General features: G+C 44.4%; 1 protein-coding gene across 2 annotated transcripts in view; it reads right to left on the bottom strand.

The window, feature by feature from the left end:
- Positions 1–19,756, bottom strand: part of DYNC2H1 (dynein cytoplasmic 2 heavy chain 1) — a 508,393-nt gene that overhangs the window by 344,431 nt on the left and 144,206 nt on the right. For both annotated transcript variants that reach the window (XM_068266870.1, XM_068266871.1), the window contains exons 33-44: positions 18,283–18,465; positions 17,731–17,913; positions 17,408–17,631; positions 16,155–16,270; positions 15,495–15,694; positions 13,315–13,579; positions 11,512–11,719; positions 11,292–11,421; positions 8,753–8,908; positions 5,795–6,054; positions 4,031–4,277; positions 279–430 (exon numbers count right to left, since the gene is read on the bottom strand). In XM_068266870.1, the coding sequence (XP_068122971.1) occupies positions 279–430; positions 4,031–4,277; positions 5,795–6,054; positions 8,753–8,908; positions 11,292–11,421; positions 11,512–11,719; positions 13,315–13,579; positions 15,495–15,694; positions 16,155–16,270; positions 17,408–17,631; positions 17,731–17,913; positions 18,283–18,465 (2,324 nt within the window). The remainder of the gene's footprint in view (positions 1–278; positions 431–4,030; positions 4,278–5,794; positions 6,055–8,752; positions 8,909–11,291; positions 11,422–11,511; positions 11,720–13,314; positions 13,580–15,494; positions 15,695–16,154; positions 16,271–17,407; positions 17,632–17,730; positions 17,914–18,282; positions 18,466–19,756) is intronic.

Here is a 19,756-nt window from a genome sequence, read left to right as displayed (position 1 = left end):
GACCTATTAATGACCCTTGTGGGACCCCACTACTAACAGTTTCCCATGTTAAATGTGACCCATTTACCACTACTCGTTGCCTTTTGTCCCTTAACGAATTCTCTAGCCATATACACACACATTTTCTCCTTGTCCCTTTGTCCTCAGTTTTTGACAAACATTACATGTAATTTAAACATTGGACACAACTCAATTCAAAAGCCATGAAATAATAGAGAAATAAAAGAAAAGTGTGAATAGAGACGTAATTGACACGTGGAACAGCAAGTTATACTCACTCTATTGCACAAATACGGACCACAGATGTGAACCGGGTTGTTAGTTTATGCCTCCCAATGGTGCCGCCACCAGACATGGATGCCACAATCTGAATATTTTCTAAGCCAACCCATTCCAGATTGTCATCATAGAAGCCATGGTATGTTAAAACCTAAAACAACATAAGATGTGAAATTGGTGCATAGAACAAGACTTGAAAAGTATTCCTTAACCACTTTACCCCCAAGGGTTTTTACCCTAAGGCCCGGTTCACATTAGCGGTCGCCGTCCGGAATCGCCGTGCCGGAGCCGGACCGCATGCGGAACGGACGGAACGGACGCACGGCATAGCAATGAAAGTCTATGCGTCCGTTCACATGCGTCCGTTTCGTCCGGACCGGAGCCGGACCGGAGCCGGACTCCGGCATAAGACCCAACATGCGCTATTTTTTGGTCCGGCTCCTCCGGCAGCCGTATCCGGAGCGGAGCCTGACTGTTGCATCCGGCCTATACAAACCAATGAGAACCGGAGAGCGCACAACACACTGGCTATAAAAACCGGACGTTCTACCCCACTTCCTATGCATTTTGGATGGGGACCACATGGGCCCAGCGTTCACAGAGTGGGGCAGCAGCGATTTCATGCTGGAGCTTTGGCAGCAACATGTCTGATATGTCTGAACGAGGAGGTGAACAACAGGAAGGAGAGAATTCCCAGGTATACGAGTAAAAAATGACTGGATCCATGGTCCCAACTGCAGTCTCTGTATCCACGGATGGTCTCCACACGTCCACCTGTCTCCAACAATGACCCCAGAGCTTCTGCTGACCTCCCAGTCCCCAGGTATTTATAGGTTGTTATCTCTTTAAGAAACCGGATCCGGACCGCAACCGTGTTCACACCGCACGGAAAACGGATGCAAACGGACCGGATCCGGACCGTATCCGGATAGGAACCGTACGGATCAGGTCCGGTCCGGATACGGTGCGGTCCGGACATCCGGTGCGTTTTTTACAAAACCGCAAGTGTGAACGGGGCCTAACAGACCAGAGCAATTTTCACCTGTCAGCGCTCCTCCCTTCCATTTGCCAATAACTTTATCACTAATTGTCACAACAAAACAATATATACCTTGTGTATTTTGCCACCAATTAGTCTTTTTTTTGGGTGGCAAATTATGTTAAGAATTATTTTATTCTCAATGCATTTTAACAGTAATAATAAGGACAAAAATAAGGAAAAAATTGAATAAATTATTTCTCAGTTTTTAGCCATTATAGATTTAAAATAAAATGTGCTACTGTGAATAAAACGCACATATTGTATTTGCCCTTTTGTCCCGGTTATTACAACATTTAAATGATGTCCCTAGTACAATGTATGGCGACAATATTTTATTTGGAAATAAACGTGCATTTTTTCAGTTTTGCATCTGTCGCTAATTACAATCCCATATATGCAAATATAACAGTAATATACCCTCATGCCATACATAGTAGAAAAGCAGAGTCCCTAACATAACAATTTTATGGGGGTTTTTTTGTTTGTTTGTTTTTTTAAATGCTGTCTTTTTTTTTTAACAAGTGTTTTTATTTTGGTAACTATGGGAGGGGGGGGGGGGGTTAGGGAGGGGGGAAAGAGAATTCATTTATTTTTATTTAATTTAATTAATGTAAAATGTAGTGTGAAATGTGTTTTGTTTTTTTTTTGCATTTTTTTTTAATCAGTAGATTTCCTCACACTCTCTGTCTCTGTAAGACTCTCTTTTATAAGAGCAAATCTCATTGGCTTCTCGTTGAAGCCATGATCTTTGCTTATGGGCACTCTGATGCTTCTTCCCTTTCCCCAATTACAGCTGTGTGGTAAGCGTGGCAAGCACGCCAGGGGGGGGGGGGGGGGGGGGGGGGGTTTGTGGCACGCTTTAAATGTCTGGACCAATAGGACGTTTTAAAATAGCGGGTGGGCGGGTAGTGGCTAAAGCAAACCTGAGCTCAAAATAAACTCATGACAATTTTTGGAATGTGTAGTAATAACAATAAATAGAACTTTTCTGGACTCTCATATTCTTATTTTCAATTTTAGGGGTTACATTCTAAGTCTGAAGTTTATAAAGCATCATGTCAGTGTGATGTAAAAATCTGGTTCATTCAGCTCCTGTCCACAGAGAAATGATGACTTTTTGCATTTTTCAACACTATTCTGTAATCAGGAGTGTTTGTTTAGCCAGATACAAGTATTTTTACTTCTATTTACCACCCTTCAGAAGACCCTCGTCTGCATATATAGAGCACTGGATTTTTAACCTTTGCAATGAAAAAAAAGGGAACAGAAGCAAGTTCTCAATAGGTTTGGTACTATACATAGATATGTTTCTCATCATGTCACATGTCAGTTCAGCTGCGCTTTAAACTGGAATACCAGTTAATACCAGTATGTGCAGTATGTGTGAACACATAACTGTAATGGTCATATCTCTTCTCCACATAAACCTCCTACAAGTCAATGCACTTCTTCAATTGTTACCCTAGTTTTTTCATCTATTAAGACAAGTCGCTTTTGGCTTCTCCTGAATGCAAGTCTGGGCCATTTCGTAAATCTCATCATGGTGAACCTGCAGCCACATATTCCCTCTTTAAGTGGGCCAAAGATGTGATCATTCACTCATAGCAAAGCATTCTGCATGATAGACAAGCATCTTGCCTCATAGCCAAGCTCCCTGCATCATAACGGTGGCGTAGTGCTTAGCAATCTTGCCTTGCAGTGCTGGGACACCGGTTTGAATCCTAGCCAGGTCACCATCTGAAAGGAGTTTGTATGTTCTTCCCGTGTCTGCATGGGTTTCCCCCGGGCACTCCGGTTTTCTCCCACATCCCAAAAACATCCAGATAGGTTAATTGGCTTCCCCCTAAATTGGTCCTAGACTATGATACATACACAACACGATACATACATAGACATATGACTATGGTAGGGACTAGATTGTGAGCTCCTCTGAGGGACAGTTAGTGGCAAGACAATATTCCCTGTACAGCGCTGCGTAATATGTTGTCGCTATATAAATACTTAAAGTGGTACTGTGGAGAGCTTAAAAAACAAAAAACTGACACTTACCTGGGGCTTCTATTAGCCCCCTGCATCGGTCACGTCTCACACCGTCCTCCTACGATTCTCTGTTCCCCACTGCCGCTCTCGGTCTAATTATTCGCCTAATTATTAATTATTCGCCAAACTAGTCGGATACTGCGCACTCCCACTCGCGTCTCTGGGAGCTTACTGCGCAGTAAGAGAAAAACTTGTACTGTGCAGTAAGCTCCCGGAGACGCGAGTGGGAGCGAGCACACATGCAGCCGCAGTTGTATTAGAAGAATAATTACACCGGGACCAGCAGCTGGGGGAACGGAGGATCGTAGGAGGACATGACAGGGGGCCAATAGAAGCCCCAGGTAAATGTCAGTTTTTTGTTTTTTAAACCCTCCACAGAACCCCTTTAAATAAATAAATAAACTAAGTGTCCTACATCATAGTCAAGAGTTTTGCATGATAGCCGAGCATCCTGCATCATAACTGAGTGTTCTGCATCGTAAAATGTGTTTTCCCATGCCCATTGACTTCAATGTATTTGAGGAAAATGGTTTACTCAAGCCCATTCATTTTTGTGAATATTCTCATTTGTGCAAAATGTGGAGTGCTTGCATTTAGCTCTCTCACTCAGTATGTGAACTTTATATTCTATAATTAACACCTAGCCCGGGAGTACAAGTCCGTGCTCACCTGTTGGACAAACGCTACCAGAGAATTAGTTCCCCACTTGTCAGGTTTGGGCAGATTGATATCCTTCAGGTAGAGAACCAGCCTTTCACAGTCCTTGGGACGGTAGACTCTGCCAGTGTTGGTGCTGATGACCAGGCAGGTCTGGGTGAGCTTCTGTAAGACGTGACGAGACGAGGTTTGAGCACTGCAATGTATTGTGGCGATCTGAGTGGAACGCAACTGGGAGAAAGCATAACGAAGAAGCATTCTGAAAAACACAAATACAGACAATTACCAGGAGGAATAAACAGCCACAAGGCATCACACACACACATAAGTGACATAGAAGACTGCAGCAAAGAGGAGTTCTAATCAATGTGGATTCTGCCTCATATTCAGGCACTGAGCTGAATGAATAGCCAGCCCTACCATGAAGCAACCTGAGTGGTACGATCCAGATGGCAAAAGGCACGCTATTATTTACCTTCTATTTAGACATCCCAATCTCCATGGCCACAACGTATCTGTCATCATGTGACCCGCTGGCACTGCCACTCTGTATGCTGAGGGGTTCTGGCTACCTAATACTGGAGGCTCCTTTGACTACCTATAATATGGGTTTCATCTAGCTACTTATACTGGGGGAGGGGGGGGGTTTCTACATCTAGCTACATAGTGCTGGGGACCAACTTCTGGGGGGCTACTGCTGGTCTTTCTACTGGGGGAAGGGGAGCCATCTCTGGCTACCCATACTAGGCTTCACATTTGGTAACCCATAGTGAAAGCTACTTCATACTGAAGGCACCTCTGGCTACTCCATTGCAACAATGAGCTGAACGCACAACTCAACAAAGGCAGCGGGGGAGGGGCCATATCTTAACAATGTTTGCTTTAGACAGCAAATAGTCGAAGACCTGCCTTATGAATAGCATCTGCCTCCATGCTGCATTCTGCTATAGATTGAAAGCCTCTGCCTATGACTGCATCGTACTTGTATTACTGGGCCTACCTAACCAGCCCGAAATCACATGATCAGGTTTCTTGTACCCTGTTTGCCTTGTACAGCTTTGTCTTATGTTGTATAACTTTGTTACGTCGGTCATCCTTTGTGTCATTGTACATACAGTAAGTTTTGTACAGAGCTGTGTAATACATTGGTGCTTTATAAATACAATAAATAATAATATTATGGGAGTATCACATAGGGCATTCAAAGTTCTAGTCTTCACTGTACATTACATAGTGACAGCTTGGCTTTGTAGAGAAAAACACTAGATTGTACTGTCACTTTACCATTGTGCTTTCAAGGGAACCTGAACTGGGTAAAATTATTTAAAATAAACACATGACGTAGCTGCAAATGAATATTACATACTAACCTCACTGTCAGTTACTATCAGAAGCTCACCATTTTCTTCTTACAGTGATCCCTTCCAGTTCTGACAATATTTTGTCAGAACTGAAATGTACCAGTTATATATCAGCAGCTGTCAGTTACAACTGAATGTGCAAAGTAATGTCCAGGTTTCCATATGGCTCATGTGGGTGATATTACAGTTTAACAGTGTGCTGACCAGGAAGCTGTTATGGGGTAATGGCCATTTTTAAAATGAAGGACAGAGAATTCCATTGATCACAGTGGACAAATGGGATGCAAGAGAGAAGAAAGAGTGAGATTGAGTAGTAGACTACACAGTAGGTAAGAATGACCTGTGTATGGTTATTTTGATTTTCAGGTTCTCTTTAACATACGGTATGGCAAATTCAGCCACCAGCAGCTTTTACCCTTTTCCACATCCTTCAGGTCCCACCAGTATGAAGGGCTGTTTGGTGTCAGCGCCCAGCCAGGGCCTGAAGTAGTCCAGTCCTCTCTGGATGTCGGGAGTCCTGATAACGGGAAGCGCCTGAGGGTTGCTGAAGTCATCGATGGTCAAGTTATCTGGCTTTTCAAGGCTGTAGGACATCAAGCGTCCAGTTTTGCTATCGTAATAGGTTTCCAATGGTTTACGGGGATCGGGTGGGGATTCCCGTGCCCAGCTGAAAACCTGCCAAGAGAGAAAATGATTAATGAATAAATAGAGAATTTCAAATGATTACAAGAGAATCCTGAATAAAAATGGCTTTTAGGGACTAAAATACAACATTTAACTGTGTATGATTACAAGAGAATCCTGAATAAAAATGGCTTTTAGGGACTAAAATACAACATTTAACTGTGTATGATAAGAACCATAGCGCTTTAGGCAACTTTTTTCCCCCTAAATGTAGAAGACTTCAGGTAGTGCTTGTATACACACCAAAGGCATGGTCAATTTCCCTTACAGAACATTCCCTGAAGCATACATGTCAAACTCCGGGCCCGGGGACCAAATCTGGCCCTTGGCGCCATTAGAATGGACCCTCTGGTGGTTTCCTCACCTTGCATTAAGTGTGGCCCACTTAGGACCACCAAAGAAGCTATATTAAAGGATAAGCCCTAGATCATCAGGGAGGCCATATAGGGAGAGGGAAACCACTAGGTACCAGGGAACTGTATAGGAGAGGTAAGGGGGCTACTGGACACCAGGGGACTGTATAGGGGAGGAAGGGGTTGCCACTAGAAACCAGAGAACTATAGCGGGGAGGGAAGGGGTACACTAGAGACCAGGAAACTGTATAGGGGATGGAGGGTGGCACTAGACACCAGGAAACTGAATAGGGGAGGGGGCACTAGACACCAGGAAACTGAATAGGGGAGGGAGGGGGCACTAGACACCAGGAAACTGAATAGGGGAGGGAGGGGGGCACTAGACACCTGGAAACTGAATAGGGGAGGGAGGGGGGCACTAGACACCAGGAAACTGAATAGGGGAGGGAGGGGGCACTAGACACCAGGAAACTGAATAGGGGAGGGAGGGGGGCACTAGACACCAGGAAACTGAATAGGGGAGGGAGGGGGCACTAGACACCAGGAATCTGAATAGGGGAGGGAGGGGGGCACTAGACACCAGGAAACTGAATAGGGGAGGGAGGGGGGCACTAGACACCAGGAAACTGAATAGGGGAGGGAGGGGGGCACTAGACACCAGGAAACTGAATAGGGGAGGGAGGGGGGCACTAGACACCAGGAAACTAAATAGGGGACGAAGGGGGGCTATAAGACACTGGAGAACTTTATAAGGGAGAGAGGTGACCACTACACTTTGAGGTTGGCTCACAAATTGGTACCAGAGCTCAATTTTGGCCCACTGTGTATTTGAGTTTGACACCACTGCCCTAAAGGAATTAATGGAGAAGTATGTCAACAGTTTTTAAATTCTGATTGGCTGTGTGGTTATGTGTCACTTCAGATTCCAGTGTAAGGTGAAACTGGAAGCAAACATTATCTGACCAGCCAATCAGAGACTAAAGGTGCCCATACATCATTGTCCCATTTGATTCCTGCCAAATTTGATAGATTTCCCCAAAATGTTCAGGCCATCAACTTTTAATCAAGACTATTGATTGGACAGGACAGAAGATCTAGGGCAACGGGGGGTGGGGCAGGAACAGAGGTTGACAGCCCATAGTGTTGCACTGCATCAAATAGTGCAATGCTGCATTTCAATCAATGTTCAATATTGCCTGCTGGAATCTATTGAGCATTGATTGCACATCAATGCTCAATAGATTCCAGCAGGCAATATGTTGGAATCAATTCCTCCCTGAATCGATCCCTTTCAGAGTGGAATCAATCATTTTGCCACAACGGGTGACAATCTATAATGGTATGGCCAGCGATTTATCGATCACATGACACATTCAATGGCATACTTGGATTCTGCTTTCTGAAAATATCTGTTAAAAAAACTGACAAGCTCTAAACATCAGTTAGCTGCCCACTCTGACCATAAATGTCTTGAATGGCGGAGCTGTATGGAATATCAGTACACAGCTTTAACTGCATTATTCCTGTCATTTCTGGCTGCATCGGATAATAAATGAGCCATTTACTGGCTTCGGATTGTTTCTGCTCTAGAGCTGCTAGGAAAATGCCTTTGGTCTTGCTAGAAGTTTTGGTCATCAAACCACTGCTCAGGCTCTGGATATCTGGACAGAGCCAGTTCTCTCATGAAGCAAGGTGAAACACTTGCATCAGGTGCAGAGATTACAGGGGCATCATGTTTGTACTATGTGCACTTACAGCATGCAGTCAGAGTAGGAGGAGAAGCGAGAGGAGAGCGAGGGGAAGAGGCCATCATTGGGGAAAATCAGCTTGGTGTGCTGTGTGAGGAGTCTGACAGTGAGTGGGGAGGGGGAGGCAGGAGAGTAGCGTTTCATTTGACTCACAGAGCAGAGGAGCTGGAATGGAGAACGGACGACTGGCTGTGGGTGAGCAGTTTGTTTGTTACAGACTTATAGCCACCCAGCCAGCATGTTACTGTGTTGAGCTGCAGCATGCCATGTCTCACGTTGTTGCATATGCTCCCTTGCAGACTGAGAACATTAAATGAAGCAGAGTAAATTGTCAGGTTGTGTGCGATCATTCTAAATCGGGGTGTGTGTGTGTTTGGGGAGGAAGGGGGGGGGGGGGTTTGGTGCACCCTAAAAAGTTTGCCTCAGCCAGAAAAATGTCTAGAACCGTCTCTGTATCTGAACCTAAACTCCCCAAAATGGGTATATCTATAGATTATACTGTTAAAATGCGGTAAAAGAGAACACCACCAACAAGCATGTTTTGTTGATATATAGCTATTCTGATTCATACTTGTGATATAGATTTACCTCCTTGGCAAAGTCACTTCTGGACTTCATATTGAGATTTCCTCCTAGGCCTCGAATGAGGCTGATAATGAATTCACTGCGGTCGGAGCAACCATGGAGGTGAGACAATCCATTCATGACTGTTCCTATCAGACTGGTTTCTACTACAAAGTCATTCTGTGGAGGAAAGATTACATGCTTAAGAGAAAAATTCCATTCCATTCCTACCGGCACAAATATGCTATTTTACACCCAAAAACTTCATGTTATCAGTTTTATTAACCACTTCTCACCCAAGGGCTTTTCCCTAACGGGCCAAAGCAATCTTCACTTGTCAGCACTCCTCCCTTTCATTTGCCAATAACTTTATCACTACGAATGATCAATGAGATGCAAATATTTCCAAGTTGATGCAAATTTCTATGCAAATATATGCAGTTTGAAAATGGACCAATCAATTTAAACCCAGGATTAAATTGATTGGTCCATTTTCAAGCTGCATATATGCATAAAAATTTGCATAAACTCGGAACCCCGAAAAGCAGCCATGTGAACTGGGCCTAAAACAATGAGAAAATCCGAAGCAAACCCCAGAAAGTAGGTTAAGCTAGGAAGATACCACTACTGTCCTTCAAGGCAAATAGAGAAGTTGACCAGCTGGCTAAAAAGAGTGTTTAAAGAGACACTGAAGTGGAAAAAAAATATGAGATGATGAATTGGTTGTGTAGTACAGCTAAGAAATAAAGCATTAGGAGCAGAGACATAAGTCTAATATTGTTTCCAGTACAGAAAGAGTTAAGTAACTCCAGTTGTTATGCAAATTGTTATTGAGCTACATGACTTTGAAAGTTGCAGAGAGCTTTGACTTCTGATTAGGTTATCTCAACTCTATTTTGTTTCTCTTTTGCATAGAACAAAGTTCAGGACAGGTCAAAAGTTCACTGCCCTGTTCTGTAAAAACATTTAGAATGCTGAGTAATGTGCACACTGCACATATTAGAGAATGATACAATGTTATAAAGAAAAGCTGTATAACTGAAAATAAAAATATGAGAATATTTTTTTTTTGCTACCAATGTTCTAGTAATTACCCTTACTACACATCCAATTCCTGATATCATATTTTTTTCCCTTCAGTGTCTCTTTAAAACAGGGGTCTCAAACTCGCAGCCCGCGGGCCATTTGCGGCCCTTGATACAATATTTTGTTGCCCTCGCTGGCAAAAGCTTCCTTATAGTTTGCTTCAGTGCTCCCAAGTAATCCGCCGCATCCCCGCCACTAAACGAGGGCTGCAGAGCCCCCAAATCTCCCGGGGGGCAATCCGCCGGCATTTCCTGGAAGGGGCAGAGCTTTCAGCTTCAGCTCTGCCCCGCCTGACGTCAATCGCCACCTCTCCCCGCCCCTCTCTGTGAAGGAGGAGTGAGAGGGGCAGGCAGAGGCGGCGATGCGCCGAGATTGTGAAATTCCTTATGCGTCCCAGCCTCATCCGGACTTTGCCTCCTGCGGTCCCCAGGTAAATTGAGTTTGAGGCCCCTGCTTTAAAACAATGTTCAGCTATGACAAAACATTTTAAGAAGGTCTAAGTAATAAACTTCATTCCTACTGAATCATTGAAAGAGTTGAGAATTCTCCTTTGAATTACCTGCTTGGCAGCCTTTTTACCAGCCCTTTCCTGCAGCACTGCAACCTGTAATCTTTTACTGGTTTTATTTTGCTAGGCCTGCAATTTTCACAGCAAACACTAAACCCCAGAGCAGCAGTATTCCTGCCCACAGAACGTGCTGTTAACTCTTGCAGATCAGCTACTTAGTATACATAACAGCAACTTCAAAACACAACTTTAAGCTACGAACAATTTTTGGGGGAGACAAAAAAAGTTACAGTTTGGTGCTCTGCTTACTAAGGTGCCAGATGGCATCCAGAATCCACAATGATGCCTGCAGGGCTTCAAAGTGCATTGTAGGTCTGTTATGCATTCAGTTATGTGCAAACTGCTTAAAGTTTTTCTTTAAAAAACAAAAAAAAGCAGCGATGTGATGTTTTGTTACCCTGGCATGCATCCAGCGGCAGGCTCATTCCCATGCAAGGCACAAGCCTTCTGCACAACACTATTTAACATACCGTGAAACTGCACAACTCGTAGCTTCTGGCAAAAAATCTCATTAACTCTAGAATTCCACCTCCGGCCAATCTCTGCTCTATCGAGAGCCTCAAATGTTCAGTGATCACCTTTCCTGCACTAGCTACGAGGGCTGCATTGACTCTTAATTTGGAGGCAGTGCATGATATACCGAGACAGTAATATCAGCCACAGCAGGCAAGAGCTGCTCATTGCATTACAATATTGTGACTTTGAAATATAAAGTTCTGCCTATTCCTTCCACTCGTGCACACGCCTGGAACGCATCAAGCTGTGTAATTCAGATAGTGCCGCCAGCGCAAAACACATCAAACTGCACTATTTCATTCCTCTGTTGCCAGCGGGGAATCTAATATACTGCCGATGACCCAGAAAAAAGATATAAAAATGTAGAACGACACATATTTCTCAGTAATGTACCTGTTTAAGGACCCAATTTAAAGCCTTCTCAAAATAATCTCCGATCCAGTTCTCCAAATTCTGCCTGTGCTCTTCAGGCTGTCCCCGGAGCCAGGAACGGATCAGAGAGCTCAGATCAGTGTTCTCGTCGCTGTGTGAGGAAATCAAATAAAGTTATTTCGAGAAGGGAGCAATGGACGGTCAGAGGTGTGCACTCTGTGGGGGAGCGATGTCGGATTACCTCATGAAAATCATTCCCATCCTGGATATGGTGGCTGGAGAGGCATTGCTCAGGTCGTGGGTTTCAAAGATGAAGTTGACGTTCGGACCGAACTGGATTCGCTCTCCGCTGGGCATAGTGAGAAGGCGGTTGTCGTCAAGTACTGAATTCAGGGATTCGATCCACTCTGGATCAATATCGCCATCGCAAATTATCCAAGAGCTTATTTCTGTTTAAAGCAACAAAACTAAATGAGTTATGAAACACCGACATAGTAAAAAGAGGGGAAAAAATCAAGCTTGGAGTACATCTAGTCCAGGGGCCTAACTACATACCATGGGGCCTCTCCAAACAATATGTTAATACACCCCCTCCCCCTTTTAAAGTTCACACCACTTCCCCTTTGTAACCCAATAGCCCTCCCACCCCCCCACCCCCCCCCCCCCCCAATCAGCAGGAGACACTTCTGCTAGGTATTATATAACAAGTGAGGCCAAAACAACTCCTGCTCTGGAGTGGCGGCCCCACAGTCCTGGGTTTCCTGCACCTGCAGGAGCTGCTTTCCCTACAGTTATGCCGCTCTCTCCTCTAGCTTCAATATATGGCTTGGCTGAGCGATCCCCCCACAGTGAATTCACAAGAGAACGAAATTATTTTTTAAAATACAGTTATGGGGAAAAGATTATACTGCTACATAAATCTCTTCTTCTCTCCGCCCTCTGGCAATTTTTTTCTAAATTTGCCTCAGGCGGCAAAAAGTCTAGGGCCGGCCCTGCGTCTGACACCAATGATGGGTGCTGTTCAATGTAAAAGAGGTGTGTAAAATGCATTAGGGCTATAGAGATGATGAAATAATAAGAATGTCAAAATTCTACAATCTGCATTTAGGCCCCATTCACACCTAAAACCTCAAATAGCTGGCGATTAACGCTAGCGGGAGTGATTTTTTCGTGATTAACGCAGAAAAATCACTGGACACTGCAGCGTTGTGGGAGCGATCGCGATTAGCGGTGCTATGCATGCTAACCGCAATCGCTAATAGCGAATCACCGGCAAAACGCTGCATGCTACCCGTTTGTGGTGATAACCGCAAACGCTGCAGTGAGAACACTGCCATAGGCTTACATGGCCTAGCGGTTTTTTAAAAACCGCTAGCGTTTTGCGCTAAGTGGGAATCGCGCAATCCCCGTTAAAGTGTGAAATGAGCCTTAAAGTTGTATGAAACTCAGCATTTCTTTGCTTTACAGCATAAAACCTACTACCCAAAAAGAAAATTGGTAGCAGAACAGCATTCAAATAATTAAACACAGCACTTTCTTCTTCAGTGGGAAATTTAGCTCTGATGTCAAAGTTAAGGAAGTGATTACATTATCTTGTTTGCTTTCTTATCAGCTATTGGAAAACATTGCTAGCAGTGTCTCAGCTGAATACAAGCAGTGAGGCCTCGTTCACATAATTTAGCAGAGATGGCTGTGCGATCGGAACGCAACGCGTACGATTGCACGCCATCTGCACTATTATGCATTGCGCTGTAGATCCCATTCACTACAGTGAATGGGTCAGCGCTGCGATTCCTAAAAATTCATGCAGCAGTGCGATAGCGCTCCGCAGCGCATATGATGGGTACGGTAGATGGGCTGTAATGCTGACCCTGTACTTATAATGTCTTTTTGAGTGATTTTCCTGAATAGTCAAAATCCCTGATTAAAGTACTTGCTTCAGGTGAGCCAATCAGAAAGTGTTCTAGCACAAGGGTTATCATTAATGGCAAAAAAAGTGGCATTTAAAGTGGTAGCTTCCGAAGCACTTTAATGTAAAAACCACCTTGTGGCTCTCTGACGACTTGACGGGCACTGTTGGTCAGGACTCCATCTGACCATTCTCGTGTGTCCATATCGATGTGACCCAACAGCTGGTGTCTGGGCATAGCTTTAGGGTTCATGGTATACTGCTTGACAACTTTCCCAGTCTTGGCAAGTGCTGCTCGCAACATGCGCCACAGGGTAGACTTGCCCGCCCCACTGGGCCCAACAATGACCACGCCCATTCTCTGACGCAGCTGTTCATAGAGCTCCAGAGATTTTTTAATCTAGGTAAAACAGAAGATAGACATATTAAATAACTGAAGACAAATAAAAAAGCTGATATTGTTATAGTCAGCAAACACTTTCAATACCTTTCTCTTCAATGTGACGTCCCTGACATAGGCTAGGCCAGGCATGGGCAAACTCGGCCCTCCAGCTGTTACGGAACTGCAAATCCCACAATGCATTTGCCTTTATGAGTCATGACTGTGGCTGTCAGACTCCTGCAATGCATTGTGGGACTTGTAGTTCCTTAACAGCTGGAGGGCCAGGTTTGCCCATGCCTGGGCTAGGCTCACATTACACAGCTCTGCGATATGCGAGTGGCCAGCCCAGCCAGTGGAAATAGAGGGATGGCAGTGCAGAGGGAGACCCGCTCTGTGCACGGAGCAGATGGGCAGCGCAGATCTGTGTGTGCAAAGCTAAGTATGCAGGACTCTCTCTGCCTTTCCAGCAGCAGCTGCACTCAGAGTCCCTCAGAAGAACTCAGTGATGGAAGAGGAGTGAGGTGAAGACATTTCGCTAACTATACTAAGTTAAGCGGGGCACCTGGTTACCTATACTAAGAAGGGGAGGGGAGATGGGGACATCTAACTGCCTACACTGAAGCCGGAGGGGAATCTGACTAACTAGTAGGACTGGGCCAAGGCAGAGGCGAGAGAGGCTCCAGCCTCAGGGCGCAGTGTAGGAGGGGGCGCACAACTCACTCAGCTATCATTCCCCTATTGTGTTTGAAGCAGAGAGAAATAGAAAAAGGGGATACATGGCAGTGACTGCAAGCCAGTTAACTAGAGATTAAGGTGTTTGGGGCCCTGCGGCACCTCTTAGTTCAACCCCTTAATTACAAGCTGACTTATAAAAACGTCCTACTAGAGCCTCTTAATTGCCCAGGACGTTTTTATAAGTCAGACAGTGCTGCTGCCGCTGCACGCGCGCACGTGCATTCCTGTGCGTGTGCATGTAAAAATGGTGGGAAAAAAAAAAACAAAGAAAAAATACACCTTTATTTTCAAATACTATATTGTCACCATACTTTGTACTAGGGACATAATTAAAATGTGATAACCAGGACAAATAGGCAAATAAAATGTGTGGGTTTTATGTACAGTAGCAGTGTTTATATTAAAATTATATGGGATGAAATTGGAGAAGTTTTTTTCCTTGTTTTTCCCTTTAAAATGCTTAGAAAATAAAGTATTAATGAAAACAAATATCAAACCCAAAAAGCCTAATTGGTGGTGAAAAAAAACAAGATATAATTTTATTGTGATTAGTAGTGATTAAGCTATTGGCAAATAAAAGGGATGAGCACCGAAAGGTGAAAATTGCTCTTGTCCGTAAGGGTAGAAACGCCTTTGGGGTGAAGTGGTTAATAGCAATCAGTGTATTACAGCTAGGGTGGGGTGGGGGGGCATTTTGGTGTCTCAACCTTGGGTGCTGGAGGACCTTGTCCTGGCTCTGGTAACTATACAAGGGGGGCTGACATCAGACTATCTATACTAAGGGTAATGGAAGCGTCTGACAGACTATACTAAGGGGAAGGAGGACATCTGGCTACCTATACTAAGGGGAGAAGGCATCTGGCTGCCTATACTGTAGGTGGGAAAGGGAGCTCCCTATACCGGGAAGGGGGGGGGGGGGGGGGGGAGGACCCATCTGGCTATTTGTTCTTGGAGGTGAGATGCGATTGGCCAGGCGGTGGCTAGAGATGGTCGGCCTTGGGCGGTAAAAAGTTAAAATCCGGCCATGCACAAGGGTGCACTTAGTGGGAGTGGGAGTGATGATAAGCAGGGGATGGACTACTCCTCTCTTTCCACCAAGCAGAGGGACTCAGCAAAATATTTAAGATATTTAAGGAATAGCCTTAATGAATTTAGGAAGCATAACAAGCTATAACTGGAGATAATGAGCAATAATTACCTGACTTGGTATAATTTCCAGATTTGCCTCCTCAAAGACCTGCTGCAGAGCTGCATTCAACTCCAAGTATTCCACATCTTTAAAGTCAATGCCGGGAAAGACATCTTTAATCAAAGCATCACAGCGGGAACAGTCAGCAAACGTCAGCTTTGACATAGTGTTGAGCCTCAGGGCTTGGACCACAATATGGCTCTCACTGACTGGAAGACAAACAACAACGATTCATCATTACAGGCTCAGGAGTAACACACCATCAGCAAGGGACCGGGAGAATCACAACAGCAGTTTACTTGTGAAAAGAGGACATCCATCATTATCTACAATCACAACAGATATAGATTGCCTGTTATGCATCTGTCACCACGATTTATAAATAGCTCTTCCCTCAGTGCACTTCAAAAATACTTTGTCTGGAGTCCTAGGAACCTTTCCACGTTATTCATAAAGCCCTGAAATGAAAACTTTTTTTTTAGGCGCAGAATACCTAATCAACTGAAGCAGGTACAAGTCCTGATAGATGAGGAATAATAAACTGTTGCAACCCCTTCTATGCTCCCTAATGCTCTTTGCATCCTATTCCTGTAAAGTAAACAAAGTGGGCAGAGTGCCAAATACTTTCAATAACACCGGGGGAGTAATCACTAAACTTATTTCACTTACTGTTCATCTTCATTTCATTTTTCTTTAGTGGGTGAAGCAGATTCCCACAGCCTCGGAGGACTGTCTTCAGTGCTCGCAGCCCCCAGTCATAATGCTGCTGAGGTGTCAAGAGCTCCCTATAATGGAAAGTCCCGACATTAAAAGAAGAAACCCTGGTATAAGTACATTATTATACAGCTGCTCGCATGAAAACGTTCTGGAAAGGAAGTCCATGCTCCCCTGTGTACCCGAGGCTCATAAGAAAGGAAGTTCTTCCCAGGTGCATTCTAGGAAGGCCATTTGATCACAGCCTTTCGTAAAGTTAGGTACGTTTTCACAGCAAATGTTTATAATAGCTGAGATATAAGATTATACAGTACATAAACATTGCATCTAACAAATCTATTAAAAATCTAGGGGGCCGCAACATATATTTGAACGAAATAACAAATCAAACACTAATTAGAGATGTCCATTCTTTGTATGAACAATACAGGCCAAGTTGTGGGGTGGGGTGGTCCATAGCACTCAAGCAATTGCTGCATTGATTTGTACTGAATTGGTACAGGGTAACAGTCCGCTATAGTGTGATTGATATAAGATAAGGTTTCTGCTGAGATTTTGGCTTTATTTCGCTAAGACCTGTTAAGCAAAAAATAATACTTCAGTAAAATACCGCATTCGGTATTTTAGATTTTTTTTCCTCCAAATATAGAAAGATTTTCATACATGCTGTAACAGTTCTGTATTTACCGAAAACCACAGCTTCAATTCACTAAGACGTGTTCGGTAACATAATGAAGTCTACCCAGCTGTGGAGCCGGTCTCTCTAGCAAGCTGTGTTCTGCTATGTTGAGGTTCTCCAGCTAGTATGGGTGGGGAATGGTTGGGGGTTAAACATTTAACTCCAGTTAAACACTCGGCCTCCCTTGGAGATGCAGCCATGGCAATTTCTTTTCAAAACCACCACAGAGGCTCTGGCCACTCACACCTGCATTGCCATGGCCTGCGACCAGCCAGGCATAAGTTGCCTAACTGGTAACTGCCAAGCTGGGGGCGAACAGCAGCAATGCAGCTTGAGGTTTCCGAGGAGCTTGGACAGTCTTTGGTCACGAATGCCTTCCTGAGGGGGGACAGAGCTTCTGATGTGATCCGATGACATCAGATCAGGTAAGTATTTAAACCTGAGACCCTCCCCCCAAACCGTCATCATTAAGACAGGTTCTGACGATTTTACAGGAGGTAGTCTTTAAACGAGCCTCATTAAGATTCACCTGGCCAGATTGAAGATGGCCACCAGCTTCCTGCCAAGTATCTTCGCCTCTTTGAAGCCTTCTGAGTAGAGGATGACTTCAGCAATGAGCTCGTTGTCAGGTCGGGACATGGCCACTGGCCTGAAGAGCTGCTTCAAGTTATCTGGAAGCTTCTGCCGCCCACCGTAACCCTTACCAGCAGGATTCATGGTAATAAAAATGCCAGAATTAGGATCTAGATCCACCTGTATACAAAACATAAGAGAAGAGTAACACAATATATTCAATCTCTCTTCATTCACAAATTGTGATATTCCACAGTAAACAATTAGCTGTCACTCTACCTCTTTCCCCAGCAGCTCGCAGGAAGATTTGTGGTTCTTCAGGGCGTCCTGGATGGTCTGGATTTGCATGGATACGGCAGAAAGCACAGCTTCCTCCAGCCTGTTGAATTCATCAAAGCAACCCCAAGCTCCGCACTTCACCAGACCAACAAAGATCCTGCCCATGGATTTCACATCAATGCCCTAAAGAGATGACAAGCAGAAGCATCACTAATATATAAAAAAGAACCACCACTCAGATGTTCCTGTTACATCTCCTTCTGTAGTATAAATTCAACACTTGGGCCAGTTTTACACCTATTTTTTGCTTTGCAGTGGGAATGTGATGCTCCTGCGGCAGAGTGCACTGACAGGGCCGTATACATAGCGCCACCCCCCACTCAGTCACCTACCCCCCGCTAGGCAGGAAGTACGTCACTGGGATTCCTGTCGGTCTGTGCACGTGTGTAGGCTTTAGAAAATGTTGCAGCCAGAGGGTTAATCATTTAGAAGGAGGCCAGCAATGGCAGCCTCATGTGAGATATACAAAGCATAACAGTCATGTATGTTCACCTCATCACAATTAAACACCAGGACTTGTCGGCCGAACAGTCCCCCCAAAGCTTTGACAGATTCCGTTTTCCCAGTTCCGGCTGGGCCATAGGGGTTTCCTCCTAAGCCCATCTTGATGGCCTGAGTCAGGGTGAGGAAGCACTTGTCAGTCAGAGGAGTGTACACCAGCTTAGGGGCATTTCCCTGGAAAAAAAAGAAAGTACAATTATTAAACTGAACAAGCTACTGGACAAAAAAAATTATGGGACATCAGACTTATACCATTCATTTTTCTATTAGCTGCTGGCATCTCATATTGCTTCATTGAACCAAATCAGATTGGACACCTGGACCAAGAAGATTTGATTATTAGCACTGCATTACTGGGCCAATCAGATTGGACCAATGAGTTGCAAGATTGTCAATCAGACTGGGCTGACCAAGTTGGCCAATTAGTACAATCAAATTGGACCAATCACACTGCACGATTGGACCAATGATATTGCACGATTGGACCATTCACAATAGACCAATGACATTGCATAATTGGACCAATCTGATTGGACACGGACCCCCAATCAGAACCATGGCCAATCCCAGTGGGGCAAGAGTAGAAGGGAACGTGTGTGTCGCAGATGGAAAGCGACAAGGCCAATCACAATGGGGTGGGGCAGGAGGGGGCGAGTGGGGAACGGAAGGATCAGGGCCGGCGCTACCATTAAGGCAAAGGAGGCAGCTGCCCCAGGGCCCCAGAGCTTGTAGGGGCCCCTAGTGGCTACAAGAGGAAAAAAAATTTTTCAAAATCGGCCTTATAGTTTTTGAGAAAATCGATTTTAAAGTTTCAAAGGAAAAAAAACACATTTAAAAACCTGTCTACTTTAATGGTTAATAGCAAATCCACCTTAAATGCTAGAAACCCTAAATTTGCAGGGTATGTTAAGGAGATCATTAGGAATAAGAGGAAAAAACAATTTTTCAAAAAGACCTTATAGTTTTTGAGAAAATCGATTTTAAAGTTTCGAAGGAAAAAAAGTATACTTTTAAATGCGGTAAATGTCACTTTTAGTAGCAAACCTAACGGTAGTGTAATTTTACATGCATCAAATGAAAGCGCAATAAATTTCCTGACGGGGTTTCCAGGGGGTCTATACGCAGCCGCAGCGCTTTGGCCAGGGATCGCTATACAGCCGCAATATGGCTGTATGAAGATCCCTGGCATGTTTTCCTATTTTCCCAATTTTTTTTTTTTTATGTTTAGAGTGTGGGAATTTAAAAAAAAAAATTGTGGGGTCCCCTCTCCTGAAACTTTTTAACCCCTTGTCCCCCATGCAGGCTGGAATAGCCAGAATGTGGAGCTCCGACCGACTGGGACTTCACACCCTGTTATACCAGCTGCAAAAAAGGTCTCTTAATGCCGATTTTTGTTCCGGGGTATATGTTGAGGGCCCCCCCCCAGGTTTATTTTGCCCTGGGGCCCCATTGTTGCTTAAACCGG

The sequence above is a fragment of the Hyperolius riggenbachi genome, chromosome 2 (genome assembly GCF_040937935.1).
Source record: "Hyperolius riggenbachi isolate aHypRig1 chromosome 2, aHypRig1.pri, whole genome shotgun sequence".
NCBI lineage: Eukaryota > Metazoa > Chordata > Amphibia > Anura > Hyperoliidae > Hyperolius > Hyperolius riggenbachi.
The sequence above is the reverse complement of the archived record's forward strand: the minus strand, read 5'-3'. Positions and strand labels throughout refer to the sequence as shown.